The sequence below is a fragment of the Oncorhynchus mykiss genome, chromosome 1 (genome assembly GCF_057628025.1).
Source record: "Oncorhynchus mykiss isolate SJ-2025 chromosome 1, ASM5762802v1, whole genome shotgun sequence".
Lineage (NCBI taxonomy): Eukaryota > Metazoa > Chordata > Actinopteri > Salmoniformes > Salmonidae > Oncorhynchus > Oncorhynchus mykiss.
In genome coordinates this window covers 83006076-83024284 of record NC_143022.1, presented here as the reverse complement: position 1 = coordinate 83024284, position 18209 = coordinate 83006076, and the positions used below count along the sequence as shown (strand labels likewise).

Genomic DNA, 18209 nt, shown 5'->3' with positions numbered 1-18209 from the left:
TGTTGTACTAGTACAGTTACATATATTTAAGAATGGGGACAATGGTGTATGATCAGGATTTATATTGGATAAATGTATAGATATGCTGCATGTCAACATTCATTGTGAAAAACAAGGCTGGGGGAAGCTAAACTGAACTGAAGCGGCCTATAGCTAGCACCAAGACATATTTTAACCGCTCATACAGTAACATAACTAGTCTTTCAATGTAGAGCTGGATGATTAATTGCCATCTCATGATAGGTGAAACACTTGCAATGTCATAAATGGGCAACTCCACTTTTGGAACTGTAAAAGAGAGACCCTATACAATCTGGAACACCCTTCATGTTTAAATTTGGGTAAAATGTCAGTTTGGGTAAGCTGTGGTCTTCTTCATGCTTTCAGGTCAGTAGTAAACTGATTAAATGTGGTTGGGGACTGTCATCTTCATTAGGGGTGCAGTTTGGATACTGTTAGTGGAGGGTTGAGTTGAGTTCAGCTGGCATAGCCTCCTCTCTCCTTGTGACTGCAGTCCAGACAGATAGACACCTTAGTTCCCATAAATATTTAATTATGTTTGACTTTGCACTGTGTTTGACTTCAAGTTCCCACTCCGATCCTTCCCACTGCAATGTTTCATACTTCACTTTGCACTACATGTCCTATACATCTTACCTTTGATGTATATGAAGCAAAATAAAATAGTGACTATACTGTACAACAATATTGAAATGATAAGAACATATAATTGCACAACAGTTGGTCTGACACAAAACCACCTTCATGTTCAGTCACACCCTTGTAAATACATTCTGTCAACCAAATTAACCACCTGTCTACAGAAATATCATTCTCCATAATTAAATCAAACTGGGACAATGATTTCACTATCCACTTGATGGTTTATGAATATTTCCCAGGGTCTGCGAATAATTTTAGTTTATGATGAGCTATTCTGATTTCTGAGTCTCCCTCAACAGCACTGTATCTGAATGGTGACCTTGTTCCTATTATCTCAGAGTTCAGAGAGTCGTGTGTGTGTGTGTGTGTGTGTGTGTGTAGTACACTCATCACTTGCTTTGTAGTTCCACTCTACACTCGCAAACAAGGAGAAATCGCCCTCATCCCCAATAAGCCAAAAATAATCATATCCAATTGTGTGAAAACACATACTAATGAAATTCTCTCAAAGCACAATTCCTTTATCAAGTTGCAGGGGCTTCACTCTAGAAAATGTCAGTATATAGTTTTTTTTGCCAAAACTAAGGTTCAACTGACTGTTTTGAGAAATAAAGGCAGACTCTGTGAGCTCTATCAACTTGTCTGTCTAGGAGCCATGGTTAGTATACAGTAAATGTGAAAATCACATTACCAGTTTAAAACATTTCACATCAAAAGTGTGATGAACAGCAAAACAACATAAGTACTTATAGTTTTAGAGAAGGTGTGAGTAAAATGTTGAAGAGGACTTTGCCCTCTTTGGTTCTTTTACCTGTAACATGACGACGTTGTCCCCTTCAAATGTGACAAAGACATCAGAGTCACACTTCAGAGCAGGGATTCGGTTCTCCATCATAAAACCCTAACAAAGGTCAGAACCCAGAGAAACACGTCATCCACTGATATAAAGACACACCTAATTTATATACAGTAGTAATGGGTTTCACATTCACATGTCCAATTCATGTACGTAAATAAAATTCAATTAGTGGTCAACAGCACTGGTCCTAAAATGCCACAGATTACGTATGCTTCCATTCCACTAGCACTAGAACACCCAATTCCACAAATCATGGTACAGGGACCAGCAAGATTGTCAACTAATATGTCGACCAATGAAATAATAGATCAACACTAGCTGGTCATTTCACATGAAGAAAAAGTGTGTGACTTGCTTCAGCTCTTTGAAAGTATTTTCTGGTAGTGGAAGAAGTTTAAAATGTATTACTGAAGTGAAGCGGTGAAATATTGTCAAAGTTAAATATATTAAAATATCTGGTCGGATTACTTCGACAAACTACTATATCAACAGTACTACTTTGGAGTGTAAGATTACTGCACTTTTATGCACATTCTTACGAGAAAACCACCGTATATGACAACTGTAATAATTACTCATAAGGAATTTGAAAAGTTTTGGGCTATTATTGGGGAGAGAAATAGGATGGTGCCTCTAGTGGAAGAAGTTTAGACTCTTTTTTTGTTGCTATAGTAACCTCCCTTCAACGATACATTTATTTCATAACCAAATTATAAAGCTGTTGAAAAGAAAGTTATGACTGGATGGATCGCTCAATAAATAGGATGTATAAATAAATGGATAGATACATAAAGTAAGGACACAGAATTAAAGACCTAATGGATGGAGGAATGATGGGATAAATGCAAAGATAAAGGAAGTTATGGAATATGGATGAATGGATATTTTCAGTATAATGAGAGTTGTGAATGTGTTGTGCAAGTCAGAGTGTCTTGCTTTACACCACACAAAGAATGTTTGAAATCAAAACAAAGGCGTCTCCAATCCTACTTCCGTGTCCTAGTCAAGGAATTGTAGAAAATTCCTTGGTTCTAGAGGGTGGTGAGCACAGAATTGCACATCAGCGCCACCAGCTGGATGAGGGTTTAGCACTGTGCAAGGCAGCCTACAGACAAGTACTAAAGGTAAACGATAACTACATGTAGACAAACAGTGGTAGGTTAGTTCAGTGGGTCGGGGTGAGCTGTGTGGCATAGTAAGTCTTATGTGCTCCCCCATTGTTCAATTTACAAGTTCTGAAAAGTTCCATGGCAGTTAATTCAACAGTGTGAAGTTAGTAACAACATCACCTCATTTAGCTAAAACAGCAGTACCTCTTGATTGGTAGTAGATAATTCTGTTCTGATTTAAATAGCAGAGAAGTAGACCGAGATGTCATACCCATCTCTTTAGACAACTTAAAGGGTAAGCGGTCAAAAATTCAGTTGTTTGTAGAAGTTGAGACAAAAAGTAGTTGATGACGTTACTAAAAAAGCTATCATGTTTTATTAGTATAAGATTATTCTGTTCTGATTCCAGATTTGAATAGCAGAGAAATATACCAAGATGTCACAGTCTCTAAGTTGTCTAAAGTGCTGGGAAGGTGGTAAAAAATTAAGTTGTTTGTACAAATTTGGATATTTGGTTTGCTTATGCAGTTACTAAAACAGCTGTAACGTTTGATCGGTAGGAGACATTTTGTTCCTACTTCAGACTTGAATAACAGAGAAGTAGACGAAAATGTCTTACCCTCCAACATTTTGTCTAACTTGTTGGGAAAGTGGTAAAAATGTCAGTTGTTTATAAAATGTTAGAGGAAATGTTAGTGATGAGGTTACTTAAAGAGCTGTAACGTTTGATCGGTACCAGATCATTCAGTTCTGATTTCAGATTTGAACAGCAGAGAAGTAGAGGAAGATTTCACATGCTCTAACTGTTTGTCTAAGTTGTTGGGAAAGTGGTCAAAGTAGCTGATTTGTATCAAAAGTGACATTGTTTATAGTGAATAGAATAGAATGTTGGGAGTGGTGATGTCACAATGGGACCTTAAAAATGCTGAGGAAATCCCATGAAAGTGGATGGATGACAACAACAAAAAAAGGACAAAGTGTAAAAAATATCAAAAAGTTGTATGCAAGCACACTATTCCAGACCATTCTACACGTTTTAAAGTTAAAACAGCGTTAAAGTTAAAACAGCGTCTAGTTTAAACGGTGTAGGAAGAGTCGCGTTGTAAAGAATAATAATAAACTATAAGTCAGAAATCATTCAATATCTAAAGAATATTATGACTTGAGAAATGGAGACTCAAAGATGTTAATTGTTTCATAAATAATAAAAAAAAAAACATTTCAAAACAGCTTCACTTTTGAAAGCAGTGAAATAAACAGGTAAAAGTCAGACAGTGTCAGTACAAAATGCGGTCTGTGTAGGATCAGACACTCAAGAGATGCGAGCACTCCCACATGACAAGGCGCAGCGTTGTGGTTTCCCAAGTTGCCCTTAGATCACCTCAACGAGAAACACTCTAACCTATTCATCACAGCATTAGGGACTTATTACAATGAAACTATCCCCTACAACAGCAGTATTGAATCAACTGAAAGAGTAGACAGAAATGACCTCCAAGAACCCTCTGCACTCTACATGGACATGGTCACAGTCGCATCCAAAAACAAGATCCAGAACTAGACAATGGATCTGGGTCTTTAAATTAAAGAAACATGGTTAGCAGATGACTGGGGAGTAGTGGTATTTAAATAGGATTGGAATAATGTGCACATGTACAGTGGGGCAAAAAAGTATTTAGTCAGCCACCAATTGTGCAAGTTCTCCCACTTAAAAAGATGACAGAGGCCTGTAATTTTCATCATAGGTACACTTCAACTATGACAGACAAAAAGAGAAAAAAAATCCAGAAAATCACATTGTAGGATTTTTAATGAATTTATTTGCAAATGATGGTGGAAAATAAGTATTTGGTCAATAACAAAAGTTTATCTCAATACTTTGTTATATACCCTTTGTTGGCAATGACAGAGGTCAAACGTTTTCTGTAAGTCTTCACAAGGTTTTCACACACTGTTGCTGGTATTTTGGCCCATTCCCCCATGCAGATCTCCTCTAGAGCAGTGATGTTTTGGGGCTGTTGCTGGGCAACACAGACTTTCTATTCCCTCCAAAGATTTTCTATGGGGTTGAGATCTGGAGACTGGCTAGGCCACTCCAGGACCTTGAAATGCTTCTTACGAAGCCACTCCTTCGTTGCCCGGGCGGTGTGTTTGGGATCATTGTCATGCTGAAAGACCCAGCCACGTTTCATCTTCAATGCCCTTGCTGATGGAAGGAGGTTTTCACTCAAAATCTCACGATACATGGCCCCATTCATTCCTTCCTTTACACGGATCAGTCGTCCTGGTCCCTTTGCAGAAAAACAGACCCAAAGCATGATGTTTCCACCCCCATGCTTCACAGTAGGTATGGTGTTCTTTGGATGCAACTCAGCATTCTTTGTCCTCCAAACACGACGAGTTGAGTTTTTACCAAAAAGTTATATTTTGGTTTCATCTGACCATATGACATTCTCCCAATCTTCTTCTGGATCATCCAAATGCTCTCTAGCAAACTTCAGACGGGCCTGGACATGTACTGGCTTAAGCAGGGGGACACGTCTGGCACTGCAGGATTTGAGTCCCTGGCGGCGTAGTGTGTTACTGATGGTAGGCTTTGTTACTTTGGTCCCAGCTCTCTGCAGGTCATTCACTAGGTCCCCCCGTGTGGTTCTGGGATTTTTGCTCACCGTTCTTGTGATCATTTTGACCCCACGGGGTGAGATTTTGCGTGGAGACCCAGATCGAGGAGGATTATCAGTGGTCTTGTAGGTCTTCCATTTCCTAATAATTGCTCCCACAGTTGATTTCTTCAAACCAAGCTGCTTACCTATTGCAGATTCAGTCTTCCCAGCCTGGTGCAGGTCTACAATTTTGTTTCTGGTGTCCTTTGACAGCACTTTGGTCTTGGCCATAGTGGAGTTTGGAGTGTGACTGTTTGAGGTTGTGGACAGGTGTCTTTTATACTGATAACAAGTTCAAACAGGTGCCATTAATACAGGTAACAAGTGGAGGACAGAGGAGCCTCTTAAAGAAGTTGTTACAGGTCTGTGAGAGACAGAAATATTGCTTGTTTGTAGGTGACCAAATACTTATTTTCCACCATAACTTGCAAATAAATTCATAAAAAATCCTACAATGTGATTTTCTGGATTTTTCTCATTTTGTCTGTCATAGTTGAAGTGTACCTTTGATGAAAATTACAGGCCTCTCTCATCTTTTTAAGTGGGAGAACTTGCACAATTGGTGGCTGACTAAATACTTTTTGCCCCACTGTATGCACGCAGGCATGCACACCCACACACACAAGCAGGCATGCACACCCACACACACAAGCAAACGTGCACACACACACCATGCCCCCGGTGCACTCGCGGCACTCTTGAAGGCAGGCGAGGTTCTCCCAGGTACTATAGGCTTTGAGTCCAGCAACCAGAGCCTGGAGAGAACTATTGTTCTGCAGAACCTCTCCTTTGCACAGAGCATGGTCCATCGTACATGCTGCAAACCTGAAACACACACACACAGACACAAAATGGACACATAACATAAGACATTAGAACACATTCCTAGTATGATGTTCTATAATTATAATACCATTTAATTGTGAGGGGCATACCTTCAAAAGAAAAAGGAGAGAATATGTACAGACAAAACACTAACAGACAGAACACTGACACTACAATGCATCATCATAGTGACAAGACTATAATTTACTGGCATTAGATACAACTGCTCTTTTCACCACTATGTCAGTTAACATCAAACCCATCAGCATGTGGGGGAAATAACACTGTTTAAGAGTAGTGTCTCTCTTTATATATCCCAGCATAGGGCCATGAGAGTAGAGGCAGTTTCAAGTGGTGTTTGACTACAGTTCTCTCTGATATTGACGTGTGTAGAGCAAAAAAACCTGAAGAAGCCCATAAGCCGAAACACATAGGTTTTACTTTTTGCCATAAAGAAGCAGTTTTATTTATTAATTCCATTGTCAAGCAAGGTAGCGGCAGCGATCCCTTCCCTTTACACTATAGAGGAAGTGCTAACATTACCTGGTGGTGAAGGTGAGAGCCAGAGCTGCAGCCAGGTGAGGCATCAGTCTGAGGTACTGGGTCTGGTGCTCAATGATCTTCACCTCCTGCTGGTCCTTAGGCCCAAACTGACGCCGACTGGAGGGAGAGAGAGAGAGGAGGGAAAGAGAGAGAGGAGGGAAAGAGAGGAGGGTGAGAGAGAGAGAGGAGGGAAAGAGAGAGGAGGGAAAGAGAGGGAGGAAAATGTGTGTGCGAACGGGAGAGAGTAGAGCGTGAAATAGACTCACATTTTGTGTGTATGTGTATGCTTGCGTGTGTATGTGTGTGCGCACATTTGTTGTACTGTGAATATGTACAGTGCCTTCAGAAAGTATTTATAACACATTGAAATATTCCACATTTAGTTGTGTTACAGCCTGAATTCAAAATTGATTGAATTGTTTTTTTCTCTCATCCATCTACACACAATACATACATAACAATACCCCATAATGACAAAGTGAAAACACGTTTTTAGAAATGTTTGCAAATGTATTGAAAACGCATAAATATCAAATGTACGTAGTTATTCACACTCCTGAAACACCTTTGGCAGCGATTACAACTAAGTCTCTAAGAGCTTTCCACACCTGGATTGTGCAACATTTGCCCATTATTCTTTTCAAAATTCTTCAAGTGTTGTCAAATTGATTGATGATCATTGCTCGACAACTTTTTTCAGGTCTTGTCATAGATTTTCAAGTAGATGTAAGTCAAAACTGTAACATAGTCACTCAGGAACATTCACGATCTTCTTGGTAAGCAACTCCAGTGTAGATTTGGCCTTGTGTTTTAGGTTATTGACATGATGAATTTAGGTTGTGTTTTAGGTTATTGACCTGTTAATGAAACAGGCTTGCCGCTATGATTTTCTATTTCTTTTATATCCTGAAAAACTCCCCAGTCCTTAACAATTACAAGCATATCCATAACATGATGCAGCCACCACTATGCTTGAACATATGTAGAGTGAGGAAAGGGGGATACCTAGTCAGTTGTACAACTGAATGCCTCTCTGAATCAGAGAGGTGCGGGGGGGGGGCTGCCTTAAATCGACATCCACGTCTTCAGTGCCCGGGGAACAGTGGGTTAACTGCCTTGCTTAGGGGCACAACGACAGAGTTGTTCAGTATTACTTTAGTATCTTGTTGCAAACAGGATGCATGTTTTGAAATATTTTTATTCTGTGCAGGTTTCCTTCTTTTCAGTCTGTCAGTTAGGTTAGTATTGTGGAGTAACTACAATGTTATTGAACCATCCTCTGTTTTCTCCTACCACAGCTATTAAAAACCTCTACAGGATTGGTGTCCCTAAACCCAGACGGTTGTTGCTCAATACGTGATAATGTGACTAGAAAACGTTGTATACAACAGCCAACTTTCCACGACATAGACATGTCTTATATGGGCAGAAAGCTACATGTGTGTTAATCTAACTGCAGTGTCCAATTTACAGTAGCTATTACAGAAAACAAATAACATGCTATTGTTTGGGGATAGTGCACAACAACAAAACACTTTTATCACGGCAACTGGTTTGATACATTCAGTAATCTTGCTCTGATTTCTCATCTTGAGGGTCCCAGAGATAAAATGTAACATAGTTTTGTTTGATCAAATACATTTTTTATTTCAAATGTAGGAACTGGGGTCTACAGTTTGACCCCACTGCTGTCTTTGGCTCCACACCCACCCAGCCATCTTGATGTGTGAAAGTTAGTGTATTTTCCAGAGGGAAGCTAATGATTCATCATGTATAACATTCCTGGGAGTGTGTAAACTTAAATGTTTATTTACCATAGCATTTTTGTATATTTTCTATAGTTATATACTTCAAATGTATAAATATACCAATTCGGCACATTAGGACAAACTGCTGCCATCTTGTGGACAAAATCTAAATTACACCTAGAGTTCTCTCTCAATGTATGGCCTTTCTCTTGCATTTCAAAGATGGAAAAAAAAAATGAAAACACATATTTTTTGATTGTATTATCTTTTACCAGATCTAATGTGTTATATTCTCCTACATTAATTTCACATTTCCACAAACTTCAAAGTGTTTCCTGAGCTACAGGCAGCATAAATTGAAAAAAAAACTGCCAGATCCTTAAGATGTTTTAAATTCTGTAACTTCTTTAAAGTCATCATTGGCCTCCCTGAGCAATTTCCTTCTTCTCCGGCAACTGAGTTAGGCAGGACGCCTGCATCTTTGTAGTGATTGGGTGTATTGATACACCATCCTAAGTGTAAACACTAACATCACCATGCTCAAAGTGTGTATAAGTTAGTAAACACTTGTGTGTATAAGGTGATAGTTTTGGAATTGTTAGCTAGATTACCCGTTGGTTATTACTGCATTGTCGGAACTAGAAGCACAAGCATTTCGCGACACTTGCGTTAACATCTGCTAACCATGTGTATGTGACAAATACAATTTGATTTGATTTATTCCATTTTTTTTTACCCTTCTACCAATAGGTGCCCTTCTTTGCAAGGCATTGTAAAACCTCCCTGGTCTTTGTGGGTGAATCTGTGTTTTAAATTCATTGCATGACTGAGGGACATTACATATCTTGACTCAAGAAATGTCAGCTTTTCATTTTTAATTAATTGGAAACATTTTAATAAAACATTACTTCACTTTGACATTATGGAGTATTGTGTGTAGGCCAGGGATCTAAAATCTAAATGCAATCCATTTCAAATTCAAGCTGTAACACAACAAAACGTGGAAAAAGTCAAATCGGTGTGAATACTTTCTGAAGGCACTGTATGTGCTGATGTGGTGGAACATTAGTTTGGTGGAGTGTATGTTGAGTGTTGAGATGTGGTCACCGTCACACACATGCCTTGTTGTGCACCTGTTGCTCTGGAAGCATTACAAAGTTTATCTCTGAGTATATCTGCACAGGTGTCTCAGTGGGGAGAGTGGGGGAGGGTGGGGGGCAGATGAAGGCGATGGATGATGGTATAGACTGGTTTAGTGGGTACAAGTGAGTTTCAAAGAGATTGCAGGGAAAATGTAGATGCTGCAGTCTCGAAGGGATGGCACTGTTATCATCCCTACTCTGATTTCTAGACTGAGGAGCAAAATATACTAACCGAGATACTGTAAAGTTAATGTAATGTGACACTCCAATATACTTCAGCTGTATGGTTTAAGTTGTACACTAACTGTGTGATTGACAGTCCCATGTTACTAAATAATGTGTTAACCAGAAAGATCACACGGATGTTTCTACTATGTCAAGGTTTGTCCCCTGCCAGACCACAGAAGAGCGCACACCTGGGTGTTTACACAGAGGGGAAGTCCTCACAGATGATGATCCCACAACCTCTCCTCAATGTATAGTAGACTCAACTCTGAAAACAAAGCTAACAGTGGTTACACAATGTACTGTTAAAACACAGCTAACCCTAATTGTGTGGGGATAGCTGTGTTCTCTTTAATGCTAGTCACTGACAACACGACCATCATTATTCTCACTACCAAGACCACTAGCCCCACTTCAAGTTCCTAAAGATTTTACTATGCGTGTTGGTGGTGCATTGGAGGGTTTGGTGGGGGGGGGACAGGAGAGGGGGGGTGGGGGGGGGGGACAGGACGTGTGTCACAAAACAGGAAACGTGTCCTCCATGTGCAGTAGTCTGCATCAGTATTGTGATTACCTCCCTCCCCCTTTCTATCTCTCTCTGTGTGGGGGTGATCTGGGGTGATTTTTGGGGATGCCAACCACAGAGAAAACCCTCCCCTTTCCGCCAACCCACGCTCTCGCCCCCACATTGGAAACTTTAGCAGAACACACGCAACCCACACATGAGGATGCACAAAAACAGATATGGAAAAACAAGAGACTCCCTCAATAGGGCTGTCAAAAGAATGTGTGTTTTTTTAGAGGTAAACTAAATAATGCTCAATATCTATTGCTGTTTTCTTCCCATATTGAGCCGTTTGTTCTTTTGTTGATATTCAGAAGCATTTTAAACATAATAGGAATTGAATGGAGTTGAGTCAGCTCTGAATGGAAAAAATAACCATCTACATAATTTATTACATTGATTATGGGATGAGTTGGTGTGGAGTTAGTCTCGTGTTGCTATACCTCCAAAATCACGTCTTTGTCACGCCTCACTTGAAGGTCTGGAGAATTTCATATTGCAAAAACTGTTTGAATGGTCCACTTGCACCCAGATTTTGTTTGGATGTTACATTTCAAGAACCCTCCCCCCACACTCCCGTAGAAGGGCTGCTGTGTGTTATGTGTGCCACTGTTTTCCATCCAGGTAGGACACATTTTGTAGAAAAGTTGGTTTCAAGTGCTCGTTTTCAAGTCATCAAGTGTGGCCAACAGTCTGCAATTTATATTTATTGAAATTGAGAGTGAATTATGGTTGTAAAGTCAAAGGTCACAACACGTTCTACACCGCTCTGGTGGCAAACACTTTTTGGCTCGTCTCCATTCATCCACTCTTTGCTACAACCAATAAATACTGAAAGGCACCCAAAAAAACAAAGGAAGTGGGAGAACCTATTCAAGTAAGTAAATCAAAAAAAAATGTAATGTAAAAAAGCAAAGTATTATTAACTAGCTAGCTGGCTATAGTATGCCACTTTGTAGGCTAACTCAGCTGAGCTGCTATTAAGGTAGCTAATTGACTTTACATACTGTTTAGCTAAGTTAATTAAATGTCATCAGCTAGCTAACTTCCTTTTAGCTAGCTATCTTGATGTAATCATTGTAAATTAAAAACACAGTCTCCAAATCCATTTGTAGATAACAGCCATGGAAGAGGGTGAAATTGCAGCTCCAGCTGTCAGTAAAGGTAGAGTGTAGGCATTGATCAGTTCAGTGAAGTATGGAATGGGAGAGTTCTGATAGCGGCCTGTGTGTGTCATGGGAGTGTTCGGTTTGCTGCAGTTGCGGGTTGCCTGTCCAGTATTCTGCTGTCTCTAAAGTGTCTGTTTCTGTGTTGTATGCTCAAATTAACATTTCCTTTTTGTCTAGTTGTAAGATCTCCCATGTGTTTTATTTGATTGGTGGGTGGGGACAGGACGTGTGTCACAAAACAGGAAATGTGTCCTCCATGTGCAGTAGTCTGCATCGGTATTGTGATTACCTCCCTCTTTCTATCTCTCTCTGTGTGGGGGTGATTTGGGGTGATTTTTGGGGATGCCAACCACAGAGAAAACCCTCCCCTTTCCGCCAACCCACGCTCTCGCCCCCACATTGGAAACTTTAGCAGAACACACGCAACCCACACGTGAGGATGCACAAAAACAGATATGTAGAAACAAGAGACTCCCTCAATAGGGCTGTCAAAAGAATGTGTGTTCTCAGAGGTAAACTAAATCATGCTCAATATCTATTGCTGTTTTCTTCCCATATTGAGCCGTTTGTTCTTTTGTTGATATTCAGAAGCATTTTAAACATAATAGGATTTGAATGGAGTTGAGTCAGCTCTGAATGGAAAAAATAACCATCTACGTCGTTGTCAGGCCTCACTTGGAGGTCTGGAGAATTTCATACTGCAAAAACTGTTTGAATGGTCCACTTGCACCCAGATTTTGATTGGATGTTACATTTCAAGAACCCTCCCCCCACACTCCCGTAGAAGGGCTGCTGTGTGTTATATGTGCCACTGTTTTCCGTCCAGGTAGGACACATTTTGAATAAAAGTAGGTTTCAAGTGCTCGTTTTCAAGTCATCAAGTGTGGCCGACAGTCTGCGATTTATATTTACTGAAAGTGACGCTAGTAAAGTCAAACGTCACAACACATTCTACACCGCTCTGGTGACAAACACTCGAAAGTGTCTGTTTCTGTGTTGTATGCTCAAATTAACATTTCCTTTTTGTCTAGTTGTAAGATCTCCAATGTGTTTTATTTGATTGTTACTCTTCTTCAGAATATCAACTATATGAATCCATTGTGCAGCTTATCATATGGCATGCATTGCCAATGCAGCCACAGACCTACAATATGATAGCATTACTGGCTTTATGGGAATCTGTCATCTGAAGCAGAGAATAGCTAAACTCACACAATTACATGTTGAGCTAGCTATATGTTCTCAATTTAAAATGATACCAGTAGACAATGTATATGAGGTAAACAATATACCAGATTTTGTAGATTCCTTTTAAAGTGCTGACATATAATTTTTGGGGGAAATTAGGCTACAGGAAATGAACATTACAGGTAACATATGAGGCTCATTTTATTTCACTTATGTTGCTCCTACAGCACTAATCTGGTGAGCACCTTTGGAGCTCCACCCAAGCGTGTGGGTGATTTTTGGGGATGCCAATTACAGAGAAAACCCTCCCCTTTCCCCCCACCCACATTCTCGCCCCCACATTGGAAACTTTAGCAGAACACACGCAACCCACACATGAGGATGCACAAAAAACAACAACAGATACGGAAAAACAAGAGACTCCCTCAATAGGGCTGTCAAAATAATGTGTGTTTTCTGAGGTAATCAAAATAATGCTCAATATCTATTGTTTTCTTTCTATATTGAGCTGTTTGTTATTTTGTTGACATTCAGAAGCATTTTACACATAATAGGAATTGAATGGTGTTGGGTCAGCTCTGAATGGAAAAAATAACCATCTACAGTGCATTCAGAAAGTATTCAGACTCCTTGACTTTTTCCACATTTTGTTACGTTACAGCCTTATTCTGAAATTGATTAAATAGTTTCCCCCCTCATCAATCTACACACAATAACCCATAATGACAAAGCAAAAACAGGTTGAGAAACTTATGCAAATGGATAAAAAAAAGGAAATAATCACATTTACATAAGTATTCAGACCCTTTACTCAGTAATTTGTTGAAGCACCTTTGGCAGCGATTACAGCCTCGAGTCTTCTTGGGTTTGACGCTGGCACCCCTGTATTTGGGGAGTTTCTCCCATTCTTCTCTGCAGATCCTCTCAAGCTCTGTCAGGCTGGATATTTCAGGTCTCTCCAGAGTTGTTCAATCAGATTCAAGTCCGGGCTCTAGCTGGGCCACTCAAGGACATTCAGAGACTTGTCCCGAAGCCACTGCTGGGTTGTCTTGGATGTGTGCTTAGGGTCGTTGTCCTGTTGGAAGGTGAACCTTCGCCCCAGTCTAAGGCCCTGAGCACTCTGGAGCAGGTTTTCATCAAGGATCTCTCTGTAATTTGCTCTGTTCATCTTCCCCTCGATTCTGACTATTCTCCCAGTCCCTGTCGCTAAAAAGCATCCCCACAGCACCATGCTTCACTGTAGGGATGGTCCCAGGTGTCCACAGAGGAACTCTGCCAGAGTGACCATTGGGTTCTTGGTCACCTCCCTGACCAAGGCCCTTCTCCCGATTGCTCAGTTTGGCCGGGGCGGCCAAGAGTCTTGGTGGTTCCAAACTTCTTCCATTTAAGAATGATGGAAGCCACTGTGTTCTTGGGGAACTTCAGTGCTGCAGAAATGTTTTGGTACCCTTTGCCAGATCTCTGCCTCGACACAATCCTGTCTCGGAGCTCTATGGACAATTCCTTTGACCTCATGGCTTGATTTTTGCTCTGACATGCATTGTCAACTGTGGGACCTTATATAGACAGGTCTGTGCCTTTCCAAATCATGTCCAATCAATTGAATTTCACACAGGTGGACTCCAATCAAGTTGTAGAAACATCTCAAGGATGATCAATTGAAACATAATGCACCTGAGCTCAATTGAGATTCTCATAGCAAAGGATCTGAATACTTATGTAAATAAGGTATTTCTGTTTCACATTTTTATAAATTTGCAAATATTTCTAAAAAACTGCTTTTGCTTTGTCATTATGGGGTATTGTTTGTAGATTGATAGGAAAAAATAATTGTATCAATTTTAGAATAAGGCTATAACCTAACAAAATGTGGAAAAAGTAAAGGGGTCTGAATACTTTCTGAATGCATTGTAGATAACAGCCATGGAAGAGGGTGAAATTGCAGCTCCAGCTGTCAGTAAAGGTAGAGTGTAGGCATTGATCAGTTCAGTGAAGTATGGAATGGGAGAGTTCTGATAGCGGCCTGTGTGTGTCATGGGAGTGTTCGGTTTCCTGCAGTTGCGGGTTGCCTGTCCAGTATTCTGCTGTCTCTAAAGTGTCTGTTTCTGTGTTGTATGCTCAAATTAACATTTCATGTTTGTCTAGTTGTAAGATCTCCAATGTGTTTTATTTGATTGTTACTCTTCTTCAGAATATCAACTATATGAATCCATTGTGCAGCTTATCATATGGCATGCATTGCCAATGCAGCCACAGACCTACAATATGATGGCATTACTGGCTTTATGGGAATCTGTCATCTGAAGCAGAGAATAGCTAAACTCACACATTTACATGTTGAGCTAGCTATATGTTCTCAATTTAAAATGATACCAGTAGACAATGTATATGAGGAAAACCATTTACCAGATTTTGTAGATTATTTTTAAGTGCTGACGTTTTAGGCAATTAGGCTACAGGAAATGAACATTGAAGGTAACATATGAGGTTCATTTTATTTCACTTATGTTGCTCGTATGGCACTAATCTGGTGAGCACCTTAGGAGCTCCACCCAAGCAAGGAATTTGATTGGTTTGATGTGTTGCGAGGCGTCACTGATTTACACCGGGTTCCGATCCCTCGGAAAACTCAAAATGGTTCTCCAGTAGATTAAAAAGGTTCATCCTTTGTTTAAAAATGGCCTTTTTACAGACTACAACTTCTCATTTCCGACTAATTGAAAATTCATTTTGTTTAAAGTATCGCCCTTTCTTAAAACAAGCCATACAAAGCTGGTTACAATTTCAGTTTTATCCTCCAGAAAATATTGAAAAAATATGACATAACTGCTATGGTTAAACTCAAATATACTGACTAATAAAAAAACTATTATTTACTGAAATTGTTTTTTAAATTGTATTATATCTATTAATGAATGATATTATGAATATAAATCGGTGGAGTTGTCACATATGCAGCTATCGAAAATATATGGGAATGTCTGCTCAATCCAAACTTACAACCAATTGATTGCAGCATTATCACAAAAATGGAGGAGGCAACACAGGTTGCAAAATAAATGGGAAGAGATTTTTGATGTACCGATTCCATGGCACATGGTTTATGAACTGGTATAAAAAAAACAACACTTGATTCAAGACTTCGAGTTTTTCAATTTAAATTATTATGCAAAATTCTTGCCACCAACAGAATCTCATACAACAATCTCAGCTCTGTAGCTTTTGCTGCATAGTGACAGAATCACTAAATAATTTATTCTGTTATTGCCCCTATGTGGCTGGTCTCTGGTCACAGGTATGTTTAAAAAAGAAATAACATTCACTTAAAATTAACCTTACAAATAGCAGTTGGGCAATTTGGAAAGCCATAGTCAGTCAATAAATCGTATAATAATACTTGTAGAAAAGGTTTTCATCTTTAGCTCACATTTTGTGGATACTATACGATTAGAAAGGTTCAAAATGTATGTAAAACATGACAGCACAAATTAAGCATATATGGCACATGGAAACCAAACGAGGGTGGTCTATGGTGATAGGTGGGATGGTCTGAGAGTGGCTGAGGGTTGGGATTAAAGAGATTATGTTTGGTAATGTACTATTGTTATGTGATTGCTTTATATAAAAGTATGAATTCAAAATGTTTATGTAAAATGAACAGTAAAGGTCAAAATGTTGGACACAGCTACTCATTCAAGGGTTTTGCTTTATTTTTTTACACATTTTCTACATCAAAGACATCAAAACTATGAAATTACACACATGGAATCATGTAGTAACCCAAAAAGTGCTCAACAAATCTAAATATATTTGACAAGTAGCCACCCTTTGTCTTGACAGCTTTGTACACTCTTGGCATTCTCTCAACCAGCTTCATGAGGTAGTCACCTGGAATGCATTTCAATTAACAGGTGTGCCTTGTTAAAAGTAAATTTGTGGAATTTCTTCCCTTCTTAATGCGTTTGAGCCAATCAGTTGTGTTGTGACAAGGTAGGGGTGATATACAGAAGATAGCCCTATTTGGTAAAATACCTAGTCCATATTATGGAAAGAACAGTTCAAATAAGCAAAGAGAAATGGCAGTCCATCATTACTTTAACACGTGAAGGTCAGTCAATCCAGAACATTAGAAGATCTTTGAAAGTTTCTTCAACTGCAGTCGCAAAAACCATCAAGCGCTATGATGAAACTGCCTCTAATGAGGACAACCACAAGAAAGGAAGACCCAGAGTTACCACTACTGCAGAGGATAAGTTCATCAGAGTTACCAGCCTCAGAAATTGCAGCCCAAATAAATGCTTCACACAGTTCAAGTAACAGACACATCTCAACATCAACTGTTCAGAGAAGACTGCATGAGTCAGGCTTTCATGGTCGAATTGCTACAAAGAAACCACTACTAAAGGACATCAATAAGAAGAAGATACTTACTTGGGCCAAGAAACACAAGCAATGAACATTAGACTGGTGGAAATCTGTCCTTTGGTCTGATGAGTCCAAATATGAGATTTATGGTTCCAACCGCCATGTCTTTGAGAAGCAGAGTAGGTGAACGGATGATCTCACATGTGTGGTTCCCACTGTGAAGCATGGAGGAGGAGGTGTGATGGTGCTTTTCTGGTGACACTGGCTGTGATTTATTTAGAATTCAAGGCACACTTAACCAGCATGGCTACCACAGCATTATACCATCCCATCTGGTTTGCGCTTAGTGGGATCTATCATTTGTTTTTCAACAGGACAATAACCCAACCTAACCCAGGCTGTGTAAGGGCTATTTGACAAAGAAGGAGAGTGCTGCATTAGATGACTTGGCCTTCACAATCACCCGACCTCAACCCAATTAAGATGGTTTGGGATGAGTTGGACTGCAGGGTGAAGGAAAAGCAGCCAACAAGTGCTCATCCTATGTGGGAACTCCTTCAAGACTGTTGGAAAAGCATTCCAGGTGAAGCTGGTTGAGAGAATGCCAAGAGTGTACAGGCAACAGGTGGCTACTTTGAGGAATCTAAAATCTATAATATATTTTGATTTGTTTAACACTTTTTTGGTTACTACATGATTCCATGTGTTATTTCATAGTGTTGATGTCTTCACTATTATTCTACAATGTAGAAAATAGTAAAAAATAAAGAAAAACCCTTGGATGGGTTCAACAAAATAAATATAATAATGAGGTTATTTTAATTTGATTTAACTTATGTTGCTCATATGGCACTAATCTGGTGAGCACCTTTGGAGCTCCACCCAAGCAAGGCATTTGATTGGTTTGATGTGTTGCGAGGCGTCACTGATTTCACCGGGTTCCGATCTGTCTTTAGATGTATTCTGCAATGGAACTTCCCCAGGCTTACTGTTTACGGAAGCCTGGTTCGCGACGAGGCTAGCGTGGAGCTAACCCATCACTTCTATCGGCTTTATGTAAACGTTCCACATTATGAAAAGTGCTCCTGTGCATGAGCAGGAATACAAAAGACTACCACTAGAATGACTGTTAGAACCTTTTCAGT

The 18209-nt window shown here is 39.7% G+C and overlaps 1 protein-coding gene across 2 annotated transcripts in view; it reads right to left on the bottom strand.

Annotated features, from left to right (window-relative positions):
* Positions 1-18209, bottom strand: part of acoxl (acyl-CoA oxidase like) — a 45207-nt gene that overhangs the window by 22222 nt on the left and 4776 nt on the right. Inside the window, exons 11-13 of one of the 2 annotated variants that reach the window (XM_036986306.2) lie at positions 6663-6779; positions 5966-6119; positions 1475-1564 (exon numbers count right to left, since the gene is read on the bottom strand). In XM_036986306.2, the coding sequence (XP_036842201.1) occupies positions 1475-1564; positions 5966-6119; positions 6663-6779 (361 nt within the window). Of the gene's footprint in view, positions 1-1474; positions 1565-5965; positions 6120-6662; positions 6780-16387; positions 17280-18209 lie in introns of those variants that run through there. The other variant, XM_090242048.1, reaches the window with a different exon arrangement.